Genomic DNA, 19,455 nt, shown 5'->3' on the forward strand with positions numbered 1-19,455 from the left:
CGTGTGCAAAGCTTTGTGTTAGCGCTGCTCGCCACTGCGAATGCGTCGTACGATAACCTCTAGTGAGTTCCCGCTGAGTGACCGAAATAGCGGGTGATCACAAGGAACACAAAGAGAAGACTATTCTAAGACCCCCTACTTACTTCTCTTCGGAAATAGAGAAATCCTGGGGAATCGCGGCCAGAACACCACGGTACAGTGATAGTATGAGTTTAGCAGTTCCTTATGCGCAATCTTATGCCGCTACATTGTTCAATAATACAATGATAGAAAGCTGAAGTGGCTGGACGACCAGAGCTAGCTCAAGGAGCCACAAAACTCAACTGAAATCAAATCAAATCAAATTTTATTTTTACCATGTACAATCTACAGATGGAGCACAACAGAAACAAGAAACTTGCAAGAGGCGGCTTGACTAGTCCGTAGCACAGTGCAAGCTATGGCATGTGGATTACGGCAGAGGAAAACAGTTTACAAACGAAAACATGAAAACGTGTGAAAACTCCATCAAGATCATACAACGCTAAAAAGCTTCGAAACATCCAGATGGTGCGTTTGAAGCTGCTAGCGGCTGTGGCGTGAGATTGGGCTCTCTGGCGACCTTCTTTAATGCTTAGCAGCTGGGGAAACTGCCGTCGACTTACTCGCATAAGCGTGGAAAGGATGTATTAGGCGTTATGTTCCAGAGGCCTCGAGTCCTTATAGGTAAAAGACGGGAAAGTCTAGTCCTGGTCTGCTAAGTGGTGCTTTGGGCGTATACGTCATGAATGAAATGACACGGCTCCAGTCTTAGTAATTAGAAGTGACGTACATTGCAGCAAATTGCCTGATGCTCGATTAAACATTTCTGTGAAACCATTCGTTTCATGATGTTAAAATGTGGTGGTCTGGTGAAAACCTTGAATTTCTCTGGGTTTTCTTTACGCCATACGACAGAAATACATATCCTTCAGTCGATGAGCACCTCACGCAGTGCGCCAAACTGTAGTGTCACGTCGTGTCAAATGAGAGGCAAAATAATGATCATAATAATTGTATAAGTCTAACGTCCCAAAACAACCACATGATTATGAGATGCACCTTGATGGAGTGCTTTGATTATTTAGACCACCTGAGGTCCTTTAACGCGCGCCTAAAGCTAAGCACACGGGCCTCAAGAACTTTCGTCTTCATCGAAAATGCGACTGCCCTGCCGCAGTGGTCTAGTGGCTAAGGTACTCGGCTGCTGAACCGCAGGTTGCGGGATCGAATCCCGGCTGCCGCGGCTGCATTCTCTATTGAGGCCTGTGTGCTCAAATTTGGGTGCACGTTAAAGAACCCCAGGTGGTAAAAACTTCCGGAGCCCTCCACTACGGCATTTCTCATATTCATATGGTGATTTTGGGACGTTAAACCCCGCATATCAATCAATCAATCGAAAATGCGACTGCCACAGCCATACATTCTACATTGAGCCATATGTTAGGTAGCACCATGTCAGTTCGCGGTACTGATTCTAAGACGTAACAGCCACGTTTCGACTTATGCATTCTGCTAGAATCCCGTGTGCTCAGATTTAGAAGCACTACAGCATTTCTTACATTCATATAGTTTTTGGGGGGGGGGGAGGGGACAAAAAACCATGAATAATTATTGTAAAAAGCATAACCGCTGTCTGTGCAGCCAGAGAAGGCCAAGTAATAGAAAAAATATCTCGAAAATCATGAGGATGACAAGTAACCTACGCCACAAGTTAAACGTAAGATTTTAAAATTGTGAAAATGCTATCATTGAACTGTTCAGTCAATAAATGTATGCCAATCCCTTCAAGATCGGCGATCACATTGCGATTCACGAGGATTGGCTGGGTATCAAATGAGTTCAATTAAGAATCACTTCAGGATTGCAGCACCAAGTACCTCATTTTGTAAATAAGCGATTGGTCTAATTTTTATATCGACTTTGTCTCGATTAGGTTTCATCCCATATCAATCTAAATAAATAATTAACCATGTTAGCGCTAGTTAGACTCAGTCTTAGTTAGTGTTAGACTACGCTTAACACATTTTACCTTATTTTCTCAGCATGATTATTGGAATACAAAAATTTCAGCTTTGAATATTTAGGGTTTTTTGTAGTGTGATTTGAATATCTTAGTTATGTGTAGGCAATTAGGTTTTACAACGACGCGGCCTTACAAGGCTCGCCTATGGTAACATTGCTTTAGATGGGTATAGCTGTTCTTAATTTTGCCTGACGCCATCGCCGTGCCAACATCATCACGGTTTTTTCTCTACGTTGCGAGCTGGACAAACGGCCGGCAATCACAAGAACGAAAAAGAAAGAATACGCTTGACTTCCTTTTGGAAGTGTCCGGTGCAGTCCGGCAGCATTTTTTTCCAATGCGTTGAACTATTCGTTTCCATGGAATAGAGGAACGACTAGTCTCTTTACCGTTACAAGTCGTCGGTCCTTGTCGCCGTTTACGACGCAAGGCGGCAGACCGCACCTAGTCTTGAACTTTTTCTCTTTTTTTCCTGAGCAGATAAGGTCAAGTGGCACGTAGTGGCAGACAGGTGAATTAAACAACAATGTCTGTGAAAGCTGGATCTATGAATACGCTGAAATACTTCAATAGAGACCATTCATATTTGACTGTATATCAATCCTAACGCTTCTAGTAATATACGCAAGTGATGACTTGCAATCTATGCAAGAATAATTTACAAGGTTGTTGTCACTGATGGAAGCTCAGTCCTTTCGAGTGGTGATTCCCGATCTCTCAACAATGGGGTGTATCAACGTTCCAAGTGATACCTTGCTGTACTGCTGAACCACTTGTCAGTATATCACGGTAATCTTACGCCTAGGAAACTCCTCCTCACAGATGGTTGCAAAAACTGTCGCTGCCTGTCATCTACGAATTTCTGGTACCTCTTCGATCGGGATGATTCACGGGGCAGTTTTTTCTTGAAAGGTTCTGTCGATGCAATGGCTTTTGCTGTATCTTCACATAGCTATTTTTCTATTGAAGAGTGGGTATGAAGGGTAGACATGCCAGCACTAAAGAAATCATTTCTGCTCCAGCCTTGAGGAAGTCTCGACAGAACCCCAATTTACGGATTGTGCATTGCAAGCTACTATCTTGCCCTTCGTATCGTTTTTTTGTATTCTTAATATAGTTGTTCAGTACTTGGCATTGTGCATCCCACCGGACGCTTCATTCGAAATATCCAAGAGAACTATCAGCCAAATGCCGTAGAATCACAGTGAAACGATGGTGAAGTTTGTATTAGTCAAAAGGGTTAACCGATGACGTAGCCGTGCCCCGCCATGGTGGTCTAGTGGCTAAGGTACTCGGCTGCTTACCCGCAGATCGCAGGATCGAATTCCAGCTGTGTCGGCTGCATTTCCGATAGAGACGGAAATGTTGTAGGCCTGTGTGCTCAGATTTGGGTGCACGTTAAAACACCCTAGGTGGTCGAAATTTCCGGAGCCCTCCACTACGGCGTCTCTCATAATCATATGGTGGTTTCGGGACATTAAACCCCACATAATAATTAAATTATTATGGCGTAGCCGTGTTGCGGCACCACACCAGGTCCTCCCCCCCCCTCCTTCTCCATTTCTTTTGTTACGGCATACTCATCGAGAAAGGCCCATATCAAAAACGTGACCCCCCCCCCCCCCTAAAAATCTGCATATGCCGTTGTGTCTAACGTGCCAATGACCGATTAGATCATGCTAATTTGATAAAATCAGAACAAAGTCATAATGGTCGTTAAGAAAATGAGGGGACCCTAAAGCTTCGCCTTTAGTTCAACGCGATAAAGGTCTTGGGCTCCTAGTAAGTACTTCATACACTAAATCGTAGGATAAAACTTCTTACCAGCTGTGCATGCTTTACATCGCCTTATGGAAACAAGCGTAGCATGTGTGCATTTTGTAGTGGGTTACCGGCTTCAAACCATGAATTAATTGGGATAATCACATATTCTAGCGCCCGATTGCTATGGACGCTTGTGCCACGCAATAATAATGCAATATGTAATATTGCATTGTGAGGCATGTATACAAGACGTGTGTGTTTCTTTCTAAAGCATGTCACTTTCACTGTATTTCCAAGCAGAGGAAGTTATTCTTAATGTATTCCAGCAGACGCTTGGCCGTAATAAAGAGAAAAAAAGCAGGCGCTTCGCCGTGTGGTAGGTCATCTGCTTGCCACGCAAACAAGGTGGCTTTGATCCCCATTGGACCCGTACAACCCACGCTCGATCTCGAGTCTAGAATTTTTCTGTTAATTTTTATTTGCGTCGCTCTCAATTTTTCGGTGCCGCATAAGTTGATAATTTTTCGCTCACAACCAACGAAGCCGAAGCCGAGACTGACGCAGGAATTTTAGCGAAACGCGCTGTTTGACGCTACCGCTTCAAAATGGGAGTTGATGGATAAAACAGCATGGCGAAACATTTTACAGGCGATTGCTTAACAATTTCTTTTCTTATTTATCCGAACCGACGGAGCCCTAATTATAAAACAGGACACATTCAGGAATAATGCTGCTGCTGTCCTCAGTATTACAGCCCAAAGGCGCACGACGAAAAAATCACTTTTCATAAAGATCTATTCCGCACTTCTCTGTTGTGTGATTGGTTATGGGATCGCGACAGTGTCAACATATCTAATGCCACCGTGGCAGAAGCGGGACGAAAAACGGGTGCCACTGAAGTATTGCCGAAATTCATCGCCCCTCCGATCACTCTAAAAGAAGTTCCACTAATATTTTTATTTACCTGTATACACACCTATGGCGGAATGAAAAAGGTTACCTCCAGGTATAACAGCATCATTTCTGTAAAGTAGAGCCTAGTTACCAACAATTCGCTACAATAAGGGATCTGACACGGGGGTACTTCATAGGTTCACTGTGATACCTGGCAGCTGCCTGGGTGAACAGGCTCACTTCGCTTCCACTTTTCCTGTACACTGCCCCGCCGTGGTGGTCTAGTGGCTAAGGTACTCAGCTGCTGACCCGCAGGTCGCGGGTTCGATTTCCGGCTTCGGCGGCTGCATTTCCGATGGAGGCGGAAATGTTGTAGGCCCGTGTATTCAGATTTGGGTGCACGTTAAAGAACCCCAGGTGATCAAAATTTCCGGAGCCCTCCACTACGGCGTCTCTCATAATCAAATGGTGTCTTTGGGACGTTAAACCCCACAAATCAATCAATTTTCCTGTACACCACATAAGTATCAAGAAAGAAAATTGCATTTGTGAATGTAGGACGGAGAACACACGATAAGTTTAATGACATAAACTAACGACCTACGGCGACGTCAGCTGCTAGAAAACAGTGTCAGTAAAGATGTACACAATTGTAGATTAGCCGCTTTGAGGCATCAGAGATGATGCGCTGCTGCGATGTACTCCTCACTAGCCAGCATCCGCGTAGGTGCCGGAGGGAGTGTTTACTCTTTTCTAAATTTTCAAAATTTTGTATGTACATACACGCACATGTACAAATGAACACAATAGCATACAATGTATGAATACCTTCGCCATTTCGCTCGGTGACTGCGGCGAAGGTCCGCCGCAACGGCGGCGCGGATGGATGTGCGCGGAACAAACAGCGAAACGGTATAGTCAAGCAGACTCGGAAACGCGACAAAACGCGGCTGCACTTAGTTGCCATAGCAACAGCAGATATTTTCCATCGTCTGTTTTGGTGCTGGCTTACATTTAGTTCCTTGAATTCTCGGCTCACGCAACTTTGCTATGAAATAAACAAAAAAGGAGGTGTAGGCTCATAAGATGCTTGTCATTCCTGAGTTGAATTGACGGGAGCGCGTCCATAATACAATCGAGAGGCATGTAAGATTTCAGGACTATTTTTGTGAGGTGAAACTACACTGATTGAACACGTTCTTTCTTTAGTATACTCTGCGTTCGTGATTTACGGTCTAAAACCATGAGGTAGTTATTAAGGATGCCGTAGTGAACGTCTCCGGAAGTTTTTACCATCTGGTGTTCATTGCGTGCACTGACACTGGACAGTTCACGACACGCTAGAATTTCACCTACATCGAAATACGACTGCCCCGGCTGGGATCGAGCCCGCGACCTTTGGGTAAGCAGCAGAGCTCCATAACCACTGCTCGACGGCGGTGATCTGCTGATTAGCATATCTTGCATCGGGAATATTCATTGATGACACACTATTTTCGTTACCGCAATCCCACTTCCACCGAAAAGCTACAAAGGCCTTACTGAAGTTTTTGCGATCGACCCGCCTCGTCGAACGTTTGTGATGCTTTGATGTGTTTGTGTGTTTTCACTTCTGTCCCGCTTTTTTTCTCTCATTCCCTTTTCCTTACTTTATTGTCTCCTATTCTCCCTTCCCTAGTGCAGGGTAGCAAACCAGACATTTACTCTCCGGTTAACCTCCCTGCCTTTCTTCATACCATATCTCTCTCTCTCTTTCTTTCTACGCCGTCCAAAGAGTAATCCCTAAGAGGCTAAGTTCAGGCATGGACACATGCATGTTGTCTTTGCTGCTGACTTACCTGGAATAGGTACCCATATGGCAGCACTAATATACAACAGAGTGAATGAAAAAAAAACGAGAAATAAAATCCAATGTTAAAAAGCGCTTTTGCAATAAAGTTCTGCCTATAGACTTAATGAGCCCGCTGTTGAAGGCTCACTATTTATCATGTTCTCCGTGCAGTCTTCGTGAGCCGAACCCTATGATGGCTTATCACACTAATGAACAGATCAAGCACGCGTCGCTTGTTTGCCTCAAGTTTGCAACCAATGTTTCGCTGCTCACTGATCACTGGAAAGAAAAAAAATGCCGGCGCTGCGTCAAATTCTACTTGTGGTTTCACATCACATTCGCACATAGCGGCTGCTTTGTTGTCAATGTTTATTTTGCATAAAAACTATTTTGAATTTGCTTAACATTCCTAGAAGTCATCGATAGTCTGTTCAAGTGACCTTATTTCGTGAACAGTCTTTCATAATTCCTTGAACCCGTCTTTGTAGACACTAAAGCGCAGCGCCGTTTGGAGGCAGTGATGTATGTGATAATGTTTCAATTACGCGAAACAAAACCAAGACTGACATAAATTAAGCAGTGCAGTAGTCTTATGTCAGAATTAAAATTTTATTATTTCTGTTTAGGCGCTACGAATTTTAAATTGAAGATTTTTCTCTAGAGTCACTATTACAATGTTCATTAGTCTGTTCTTGTGAATCGTTTAGGTTTGGCGACTGGAAAAATATTCTAACATGCTCTATATGACTCAGAAACATGATGCGCTAATCGAAGACGTGTAGTGCTCATGTATAATTTTTTTATTTACTCGGTGGTTTTAGCTAAAACACCCTGTAGAGGTAGAAAAATGTAAACTATAGGGCGCAGCACAGCACAACCGGTGTCTATGCGCATCGGAAACTTATTCTTTTAGACAAAAACTGCGCCTCTGTGCAATGAGTTACTTTGAGACATATTTATAACACTAATCAGATTTATCGGCACCGTGCAAACGTACATAGCAAAGAATCTCTTCGAACAAAATAATACAAAAACTACAACAAAAAAGGACACATTTCTGACCAAATGATTGTCCACACAAAGATAGGTAGTCTGTGGGAGCAAGGAACTGTGCATGTATTGTATTCTATAGTCATATTCTAGGAAGCGTTGCTATAATATGCAAGCACGCTGAAAAATTCACCTGTGTTTTCGTTTAGGCTCCTACAACTTTCAACTTGCGAACTATAAACTAGTCGCACAGTTCGTATTAAATTGTGCTTATATTGTGAAGTGAATCCCACTTTCAATATCATCGTGTTAAATGATTAGATGGTATGCCCGGTGGTGGGAATGTGTCTAGATATCGGACAATAAAGCATAGAGCGCCTATTCGTGTGGTGATTATTGAACTGGTACCAAACGCATTGTTGGTTAGAGCAATATAAAGCAACTTGCAAATGGAGCACACAAGCATATGAACTACATTATCTGTCTCACAAGAAAAATCACTACAAATTTTCAGGCTGAAATCATTGGCAGTGCTATTCATCTGATTGCATGCCTTGTGTTAAAGCTTGCAACATTATTGGCTACCAGTGGGTGGGATATAATCAATATTATGAACTTTGGAGGAACCGGAAATGGCTTGCAAAGTCCTACAACGCCGATACGTGGCACGGAGTGGCTCTGGAAAAAAATTGTTTGGGTGCTCGCTTTGCGTTCACATGTAATGTATCTTCGGAATTGATGAAATTGGGCTCGGACGCCTTATGTGTAAGTACTAGGCCTCTTGTCTAACGCGATCACCATCTTATTGCTATTGTGATTCGCCGTGGAGTGTTCTGTCCACTATATGCTGATAATTCATTCTCGAAGCGTATACATTCTAATTGCGGTGCAGCACGCTTAGTGTACGTCTACTTTCCCATATATAGAGGCGGTGACATATAGTACATTCATGCTAACGCAGGCTTGCGCCCAGCCGAAATATTTTCATAAGCACTTGAGTGCGTGCATCCTTCTCTTCAATCATTTGTGTGTGTGTGTGTGTGTGCGTGTGCGTGCGCGTGTGCGTGCGCGTGCGTGTGCATGTGTGTGTGTGTGTGTGTGTGTGTGTGAGTGTAAGAGAGAGAGATGGAGAGACAGATCTGAATAAAACAAGGTAGATATACAATGACACATGAGTCGATTGACACTGTTTGGCGCTGCGGCTCTCCTTACAGCAATAATATTACTTGGGGCGTAACACCTCGAAGTCACGGCACGGTTATTACGGATGCTGTATAGCCGAGGGCTTTGTAAACTTTCAACGGACAGGGGTTCTTGAACGTGTATATAAATGTGACGCTAACAAGATTATCTTGTAGAAGAAGGGAAAGAAGAACGAGTTGGTTTGAGGGCATTCTTGGTAACGTTCCGGCAGTGAACACAGTGAACAATGTGAGCGCCGAAATGTTAATATTAAAAGAGTATGCAGTCTCGATCCGTACCAGCCTTGAGTACCAAATCGATCTGTACTGGTCTTGATTGCGAGCAAAAATGTCCGTGCGACACCGAGATTAGGGTGTGGTGGGAATGCAAGCCTGACTGCGTGCGTAAGTTTGGGCCACAATCTCTTCGATAGCGCCAAGCTGGAGGTGGCAGACACATTTCGATCTTTACCTTCCTTTTATTACTCTCATTTTTAGAGTTCTCCAAGTTATTGAATTTTATATTGACGTAACTCAAGGAGCAAGCGAGAATCACGTAAGTAGAACCCACACTCAAAAATTGGTTATTATACAACCGCAATGCCCTGTTCGTAGAGCAATGTCCTGTTCCTGCTGACCCGCAGGTCGTGGGATGAAATCTTGGCTGTGGCGGCTGCATTTGCGATGGATGCGAAAAGGCTGTAGGCCCGTGTGCTCAGATTTGGGTGCACGTTAAAGAACCCCAGGTGGTCTGAATTTCCGGAGCCCTCCACTACGGCTTCTCTCATAATCATGTGGTGGTTTGGGGACGTTAAACCTCAAGTATCAATCAATACCCAGGCATAATGCTTGCCGCTTGTAGAAATTGGAACCCTGAAAGCAGCATGATTCTATCACATGCACACGAATACGGGCAGCGCAGGAACTGAGTACAAACAAAAAATTGGCCCGAATATACATGTCACACTATAAATGTTGTCGAAAGTCGATAGTCTTGCGCCTGGAGAGAGTAAACAAAACGTTTATTTGATGTTCTGTGCAACAACATCGGTGAATGATATTCTGAAGGCAAGGCGTTAGAGTGCCTCGAGTGTGCAACGGAGGTGAACAAGCGCATCTAGGCACGTTAGGCACGAGCGCCATCTGGCAGTTATCTTGGAAAACGAATGCGTGAGCGACCACGGAGAAAGATGCGAGCCAGTCTCGGAGGTGATAAGGTGTAGAATGCAATGCGACGGGCAGGTGCCAACACCGTGTCACCGTAGTAAAGCGTTGGAAAAATATTCTTGAGCATCGCGTTGCACTGGCAGCGCAGCACAATAAAGGCTACAGTTTTTTCAGACTTACTTGTGTCTGCCTCTTCTAGTATAAAGGCAGACGTACAAAACATACACGTGTTGTTATGGCGCCTCAGATGTGCTCAATATTTGATTTTTATTTGACAATAGCACAACTATGAATGCTAAACCTTGAGCAATATTGGCGGGCGCTGTGGATTGGGCTGGCCGTTTGGTGCCGTTTGAGGTTGCGTTAAGGCGGACAAACAGACAGACCAAAATTTTCCGTCGAAGGTGCCCGAGAAAACTATAGTCTTTAATAAAAATTGAACACGCTTCTTTTGATACACCAAGACTGTCTCTACGACAGCTAGACATTTCGTGCGAAATGCGGTGAGCTGTCTGGCACGGTATGTCTAGAAAAACTGTCAATCCATTGGCAGTCGTCGCTGTCATTGGCACCGACACACCGCGCTCTTATCTGCGCACTGCGGTGAAGCAATTGTTTTAGGGTTTGTGTACAGTTTATTTTGAATATATTTTATGTAGTGCTACGTCACGGCATACGTCATGGCGGGACTTTGAGCTTTTTAAGGTTGATACGCAACGTGGTGTCGTACAGGCGAACTAAACCGCTCGGGTCCAGGAAAGGTGGATCTGACCAGTTTGGAGTTTCACACATCTATGCTACTCGACACCTGAGGAGCGAAAGAAGAGTGTGAAAGAAAAGGAGAGACTAAAAATATGGCGTAAGAGCCAAGTTCTTATTCCAGAAGATTCGCCCTTCTATGTAACACTTCTCTGCATCACTATATGGAACCCTGTAGTTCATAAGTGGTGGTCTGGGGCCAATGCTAGAAAATGATGACCAGATAAATTCGTACAAAACGTAACGAGTTCAAGAGACCACGATTGTCAATTCGCCTTATAACTTACTATGCGGGCTGTTTATAAAAAGCATTAGTGGGCTACAGTGACTCTTCTTTTAGGACGGTTGCGTAAAAAAAGAGATGGAAAGGAAGGCCGGGAGGTTAACCACTTATTAGGATCAGTATTGTGACTCAGCTAGATACTGCACTCATAATAGACATTGACGAGGAGCTCACTTGGCAGAACCACCATGTCCTTTCAGTTCCCAGACGTAGGTGCACTTCTTCAGTTCAAGATCCAAGTATTTCCGAAAGGCAGTCGCACACTTCATATCGGTGTCGTTGATGGAAGTGTAAATGCTCACTGCTCGATCGAACACGTCCATCACCTGGTCGTAAGAAGAAAAAGAATAGACGCGTATCGTATTAGAAGCAAAATTTGCATAATTCATTGTAGCGCTAATTCTATGTAGTCAATCTGTATTTTAGCGTTTAATGCAATGTAGTCACACAATTCATTTTTATCCTTTCATTTTCTTGGGTGAAAAGCTGTTTATTGGGAGACTACGATAGCTGCCAGCATAGGCACATTTTATCCCCGTTAATGGAATTCCTGCCAAAAAAGCTGAAATGAGCCTGACAGACCAAACAGAGTAAAGAAACGACGGTGTCGCTTCCCGTGGACGCAGTAAAGTGAGCGTACTTGAACGTTGTTAGACGAGCAAAAGCTCTCACATCTGATACCACATAATATGACGAGTTTATTTGCACCGTGGCGTGTAACCGGAAACCAGAACGAAGCTGATTATATTTGTGTCGTCCCTACCGTCCGCTGATCGCAGCATCCCCTCATCACCGACTCTGTCTGATTGAATTGTTATTGGTGAATTGTTTCAATGGTTTCTATGGATTCCGAATCGCGAGTCATTCGTTCACTGCGACAGTTACGTTATTGTAAAATTGAAAAGTCTGGATTTATTACTGACACAGTACTGTTGACACTTCAGCTACGTGCCGCTTCAAGTGAGGAAGCATCGTGCAGTACCCAGCTATACTCGTAGCATCGTTTTTTTATTTACGCTGGTAAATTAAAAAAAATAGGTTCCAATATTTGTTCTATTAGCAACAGATAAACCTACTCATGCCCCTCCTCTCCATGCCCCGCGTCGAATCGAAAACTGCATCTATGCTACCGCATCACTGTGGTCATGCGATGAATCATGCTGCTATTTCAAGGCGTAAATTTAAACTACCATGTTCTCAATCGCAACGCCTCCCTAGAAACCTCATCGTTATTTCCCGCACGCACATTGACGTCACAACTTTGGGTTTATAAAGTAATGTTTTGCTGATGACTATCACGCAAAGACAAGAAAGGCAAACACACTTAGTTGCTTTCATTTCATATTTTCTTTATTTAGTTTTACGCCTTCAGTTACCAGTGAAAATTTATTATTATAGCAATTCTGTAGGCAGGGTATCACCACATTTTGGTGTTTACACACTTTTAAATCGCCCCTTGCCGCAAACAAACAGTACTGTCTGTGCGTGCGTGTCTATGTGTGCGCGTGTATGTGTTTGCGTGTTTAATCGCGGAGCTTTTAGTCAAACTATTAACACAGCTGTCTTTCCAGGGCAAAACCCACTCTGCCATTATCATAGCAACTACAACAGCTGTACACCAGTGCCACCAAGCCGGCGAGGGAGCCACCGACTCTAAATACCGCAACAGCTGAGGTAACGTCACATCCAGTCGCCTATGAGCTCCACAGCAACTGTGTAATGACTGCGCCACATTTGAGATTGTGTTCGCTTAGCATTCTTTTACGTCATGAAGCACGTCATGAAAAGAACCTATGCGCGTGTGCGCGTCTTTGAAATCGCCATAAGGAATCCGCTCAGCGGCTCGGCAAATGTTCATACACTCGAAGAGGCTGCTCAAAAGTTGTCTTCAGGAGAATAACGGAGGAAGATAACTTTGGACAATGACAAGGTCATGTAATTTGGCAATATAGAGCGTTCTCATACATGTATCTCATTGGACTAATTGCTTGTCTGTGGAGTTGTGAATGCAGAAACAAACAGTTTTCCTGTCAAAGTGAAAATATGGGGTTTAAGGATTAGTCCACAGAGGTATAATTCTGCGGAATAAATGTTTTTGGAGGGTTGATCATTGTGGACTGAGTGTTCAAACTCATAGCTCCTTGAATATATTCGTGGTTTCAAGCTTCTTTAGTGTCCCAAGAAATTAACCGCGCAGCTTTTTGACTCCATACTGAAGCTTCAGAGCACATACACGAGAACAAAGACGAAAGGAACACAAGAACCAGGAAAGAAAGTTCTACTGAGTACAATATTTTGAGCGAAGTTGAGAGACTTGTCATTTCTGATCTGCATAACAAGGTTTCAAAATATCCAAATATGTTGATGATTATTTAATTTCGGGCTCAAACTCGGTTTGGGATGCGTTCACCTCCGGTGTGGTGAAATCAATCAGAAGAAGAGGAAAGTGCCTAATTTTCACATCTGGACAACTCACCGTTAACTGCTTTTAGTTCTTAGACACGAAGCTCATTAGAAGCGAAGCAGCCCTTTGACTATCCCATGTAACCCTGTCCCTTCGTAAGAACGCGCCACGCGTCACAGTTGTTGGCGCGGTTCCAATAAGTCACGCCGGTGTTGCGCGTTGACGACACGCTCCCCTCGCTGTGCGCCCGGACCACGGCCGGGCTTGACTGCACCTGCGCACGCTTCTTTCCTTACGGCCTTCTCACCTGTCGCGAATGCAATGGGAGAGTTTCTGAGTATGTTTCGCCACCCGTCGGCGGTATGGCCGCAGCGACCCTGACCTCGCATCTTCTGCGCCGCGCACACGGCACAAGGGAGTTTGTCGATGTAAAACCGTGGAATAAGGGTTCTCGACGAAGTGGGGAAGGGGGATTATTAAAGAAATCAAGGATAGAGGAAGGCTCGTTGACTAAAAGAAAACTAATTTACCAGACGTCTTGTCGCCTAATGTAGGTATGTATGTGCTCGCAGATAATACAAGCTGACACTAAGTGAAAATGCGGAAAAATTGCCTAATGAAAGCCGTAATTCATAAGGTATAAAGCACTGGCAACGATCAGAAAGATAGATAAACAGTGCTGCACCTGTTCTCCAATCAGACAGCACTAGACACCTTTAGCCCTTGGTCTCGTCAGACAACGACGTCGCAATTTAGAGAGGTTGCTCACGCAAAGACGAAGCGCCCCTTCCCTTTTCTACCTATTTTATATTTTTCTTCATTTTCCCTAATACATTTGGAGTGTTTTCAGGGGTAATAGCTGCTGTCTGCAGCCTGTCAACTTTTTAAAACACGTACCTGTTTTGTATATGAAATGCCTAAAAAACTGCGTATAAGGAGAAAGAAAGTAAAAAAAAAGAGAGAGGACCGTTGCTGCTGAATAACGTTTTTGGACGGCACGCACGGAGAGTGACAGTGTGCCTTGTCAAGGTTTTAACACCTGCCCCGCTGCGGTGGTCTAGTGGCTAAGGTACTCGGCTGCTGACCCGCAGGTCGCGGGTTCGAATCCCGGCTGCGGCGGCTGCATTTTTGATGGAGGCGGAAATGTTGTAAGCCCGTGTGCTCAGATTTGGGTGCACGTTAAACAACTCCATGTGTGCGAAATTTCCGGAGCCCTCCACTACGGCGTCTCTCATAATCATATGGTGGTTTTGGGGCGTTAATCCCCACATAGTGAGTAGTGAAGATGTTAAAACAACCTGAAAACATTGATTTCGGGGACCCCAAACCCTTTTGCATTCCTTTGTACTGTAAGCCACGTTCATGAAGAATGCAAATGAAGTACGCAGCTGCGTACGCTCGCAAGCCGCTTGCCCCGGAGCTAAAACTGCAGTGCTATTGAGTTCTGCGCTATCTTTCCAGCTCGTAGAACAACATGTTTAGAAATAGAAATTCACAACACTACAGATCTCCGGCAAGTAAGCAGCTGTTTTTCTGAAAAAATTGTATTATTTCTCTTGTGGCTTATTGCTACAAGCAAGTTGTTGTGAAGAACGGAGCCTTGCGGACGTACGCTTTTTGTGGCGGTTTCTTTTTTTTACCAGGGACGCCACCACCGTCGTTTTTCCGAAGGGCCTATATACAAGCAGGTTGTTGTCAATTTCCTTTTAGGTCTAGTGCGGCTCGCTTTATTCTGGCATTTACACACCACGGCTGCATTTCATTCAGCCCTTTGTCAGAGTTCCGTCAACAGTAATTTCTTTAGTCGAGAAGGCAGTCGCACAACCTTCAGTTCGCGCATTACGCACATGGATATATATTAGCTGCGTTAAGGTGTATTGCTGCGTTACGTCACGGCCGCCCGACCACCATGGTTCCGTATTGCAAGTTCCGTTCAGGGAATTCACCTTGTGTTCCTTCTCACCAATTCCCAAACAATGCTGAGCCATGCGGCAAGTGACAAAAGAATATTGCGAGAGACAACCTCATCATCAACGACAAGTCTGCATTGACAGTCGTATGAAGCAGCCACTTGCGCAAAGAATATGTGCCTGCATTACGCATCAAAAAACTTATTTCTGGCTGCGCGCGCCTATTCTTCTCGAGAAATATCTTTCCTACATGATTTCAAGTGCATAGAAGCCTCGCAAAGATCCTGCTTCACGAGTTTGGCCCCTACGTCGAACATCAAAGAAACGAAAAGCGGAGACCAACGAAAGAGATCTGTATGTTGCAACTTCACGAGACGCCTTCACTGAACAAGAAGCGGCAAGTTTTTGCACACGAACAATAAACAGCGACGTTCATCGGGAGGGTCGATACAGGACTATGATAGGACGATTGCGCTCCCAAGTGTCACACCATCGTTCAAAATGCGAGAAGGTGCGGCGATTGCTAAAAGAAGAAAAAAATGGGTCCCAACATTATCGCGAAAGCAAGCACCACAAATGTGTTAAGAAAATCCACAGAAGATGCACAGAAAGGAGAAAAAAAGGCCGTGTTTCTTTTGCATCAAATAAAATGTGACGGAAGAAAGCCTTCAGCGAAATATATATACATATATTAGCATAAATGACTGATATACATGGCTACTCTGCAACTTGTTCTGACTTTGTGTTGTGAAATGAAATGATACTACCATATAATAGAGCCTGGGCCCCTTAAGTGCTCCGTAGTTGGAAGGCAACATGTACGCAGGAGCAAATACCCTAATGCAATATACTTTACAGATCACCGTGCTTAGACTGGAAAATAAACGCGTTTTCAAGAAGGCAGCCAAGGCCAGACTGTTCCGGAAGGAGGAGACCTCCCACCTATAGGGTGGAAGCAGCTTTCACAGTGCGATACTTTTTCGTAATATAAACGTTCGTCCCTTATTAAGGGTGACCAAGTTTCTGCAGTCGTGGTTTTCGTCTAAAATGGGTGGCTGCGAAAAAAGCAGACCTAACAAAAAAAGAGTTGGTTGAAGTCGGAAGGTGATTTTTGACATTGAAAAATAAAATCGTAATGTTTAGAGTCCACATATGTGAAGAATATAAAGCACGAAAAGCCTATGAAGACAGTTGGTATCCTGAATGCAGTTTTGAAAGGAGAAAAAAAGTTTTAGAGCGCATTAAAAAAACCTCAAAATTGTCTTTTGTCAAGACCGCAGTGTGGTCAAACCCTAAAAAATAGGGAAATGAGCAAAGCTTTTCTCCGAGGAAATTACCTAAGGTAGTTCGATAATTAGGCTTCTTTCTAAAAGAAGGTCACATGTGGGTCAAGTTTAAGGACTACAGTTTCCATTATTTTGTTTCTTTTTATTTTATGTCAGTGCGTCAGTAGCATCTTTAATTATAGTACCTTTTTTTTTCTCTGCAAAGGTAGGTATGGTAGTTTAGGAACTGCCTCAACTCCTCGTCTCAAGACATTTGCTAGAAAGTTTTATTTCTTGTGATTTTCACCCATTTTTCCTAGTCCCCTGCTATGAACAACTTGAGGCCCGTGTACTCAGATTTAGGTGCACGTTAAAGAGCCCCAAATGGTCGAATTATCTGTGTATCGTATCTTGGAAGCCAAGCGCTCCACGTGTGCCACGAAAGCGTATCGTATCTGTTTATCGCTTAACTAAAAGAGGCATCTGTTAATGACTTAAAGCACGCCCCTTCTAAATCCTATATATGTACACGTATTCAATAACGCTTGTCCTGCTTTCCACCAGTACCCAGTGCAGCATGTTATGCTACCTGAACGAGGCGATGCAACCTGGAGCCCTCCGGTATGGCGTCTGTCGTAATCACAGGGTAGTGTTAGGACGTTATACCCTAAATATTACTAACATGCTATGAACAATGCTTCGAACCGCTGTTTTAAATAACGTATTTGTTGCCAAGACTGACAACGATAGCGTCACAGATTTACAAGACGAAATTTGTAACCTTGGAATAAAAAAGTGAAAAGGCCCATTGAGCTTGCATATATGTGTTGGAAACGAGGAATAGCACACTGATATATATGTTGCCATTTTTATCCGAAGTGTTGTCGTTTGAAAGATATAGATATAGAAATTGTAAGAACATATAAAAAGGCCAGAGTATTACCAAGCCTATCATTTTGCGATATACACAATCGTTTTGCTCATCAAACAATCTTTTTTCTTCAGGGATATAGACGACAAGCTTCATATCAAGCATATAAAATTGGGGTAGCTGGGCACTGGTGCTGCGAAGAATAGAAAAAAGTGGTAATGCTAGGGGCGTTTGCCTCCTCTTTCTCCTGTTTTTAACCCTCACTGCTCTTTTGGACCAATTGATACACTGCAGTAAGCAAAAAGGTGCTAATATTTATTCTCGCACATCACTTCTTTGCCTTCCTCGACATTACTTTTCTTTCGTACGTCTTGCAATACCACAATATACATGACTACGCTATGCGTCACCCTCTCACCTTTCCCTTTGTCTTGTCGGCAGGCTTACTTTACTTTCGTATCGCTTGCTATACTATAATATGAAATACAAAATTTTAATATCGATTTGGATATTACACTTACTAAACATAGATATGCTTGCTGTCTCTCTTTTGTCTATATCTTTTAATAAATGTTTCTTAGTATCTATAGATCTTTCTTGTTCCTTTTTTTCCTTTTTAATCCTTTACTTCCAATCACTGCTTCTATGTCACTCTAACTTTTTATCTCTCTGTTATAATTATTTCGCCTTCTATCTGTACTCTGTTTGTTAACTATCCTTCTCTCTGCTTCTTTTCCCGTCCTTCTTTCTCCCAATTTCTAGCTCTTCCCTTTTTTCCATGCACTTATTTATTCCTTTCTACTCGTTCTCTTGCCCATAAGAGTTACAGCATTTTGAATCGGGTCACGTGTTCTAGGGCAGAAGCAGAATATGAAGAAAAAGTGGCCGAAAAACCACGTGCCGGTTCATGACGATGATAGTTTTGGATCAGTCACACGCTGCGCCCGGAGACGACATTCTATGGTACGAAGTGTATCGAACCTGCGAGCACTGCGTTCGTAAGAGAGTCAGTTGGGACACGAGCTAAAACTTATATTGCCCGGCAATTATTTCCCGATAGTGTTACGGGCGCACTTATCTAAATATATAGACAATATCAATGAAAGTAGTGACACTCAAAATAGTCTTGAAAATATTTTGTTTGTGGAAGATATCTTCACAGTAACCAAACATCAAATGGCAGTGCCTCGTTTATGCTCAAGGCATAATTGGCTTGAGCTAGTTGGAAACGGGTAGGCCCCAAACCTTTTGGTCCCGACTTGGGTACGACTCATATTTAGAAACACCTGGCCGGGCACAGCCGGGCTGAAGCATGACCTTTAAGGGCCAGGCCGTGCCCGGAAAGTAAAAATTGGCACTTACAGTGCTGTACTTCATGGACAAGCTGCCAACTTTTCTTTCAAGAATGGGCTAACAGCTTCATTAAAGCTTGTGTTTTTTCAGGATAAATAGTACTATGTTGCTTTCGAAAAAAAGTGCAAATGTTACTTACTGCACGGTGCTCCCTTTGCGCACAGATTTGAACCCCTGGCAGTTCAATGTGATTCGCAGCTTAGTTCAGCAACGATTTCATGTATTTTTTATTCACTGTTGCATCCATAACTAAGTCGAGGATTTCGTTTATAGCTTCTATAACCTATCTTTAAGAGCATTCTATGACGAGTGCTTGGCATTATAAGCCTGGGTTATTCATGCGGAAGTACCGATTTTGCATTTTGCATTTTGAAACCGAAACGAAAATCACCCGCAAACGGTCTACTTTATGTAGCGTAGTAACACGCGTAGCTTTGGCTGCGCTGCCACTGAAAGTGGTCGCCTAGTATATACGAGGCTCCTAAAGAGCTCGCCCCGTCGTGGTGGTCTAGTGGCTATGGTACTCGGCTGCTCACCCGCAGGTCGCGGGTTGAAATCCCGGCTGCGTGGGCTGCATTTCCGGTGGAGGCGGAAATGTTGTGAGCCCGTGTGCTCAGATTTGGGTGCACGTTAAAGAACCGCAGGTGGTCGAAATTTCCGGAGCCCTCTACTACGGCGTCTCTCAAAATTATGTGGTGGTTTTGGGGCGTTAAACCCCACATATCAATCGTTCCTAAAG

General features: G+C 43.7%; 1 protein-coding gene across 1 annotated transcript in view; it reads right to left on the minus strand.

The window, feature by feature from the left end:
• LOC119167659 (uncharacterized) overlaps positions 1–19,455 on the minus strand; it is a 49,279-nt gene that overhangs the window by 21,734 nt on the left and 8,090 nt on the right. Inside the window, exon 2 of the mRNA XM_037419171.2 lies at positions 11,088–11,239. Coding sequence (XP_037275068.2) covers positions 11,088–11,239 — 152 coding nt within the window. The remainder of the gene's footprint in view (positions 1–11,087; positions 11,240–19,455) is intronic.

Source organism: Rhipicephalus microplus, chromosome 6 (genome assembly GCF_043290135.1).
Source record: "Rhipicephalus microplus isolate Deutch F79 chromosome 6, USDA_Rmic, whole genome shotgun sequence".
Lineage (NCBI taxonomy): Eukaryota > Metazoa > Arthropoda > Arachnida > Ixodida > Ixodidae > Rhipicephalus > Rhipicephalus microplus.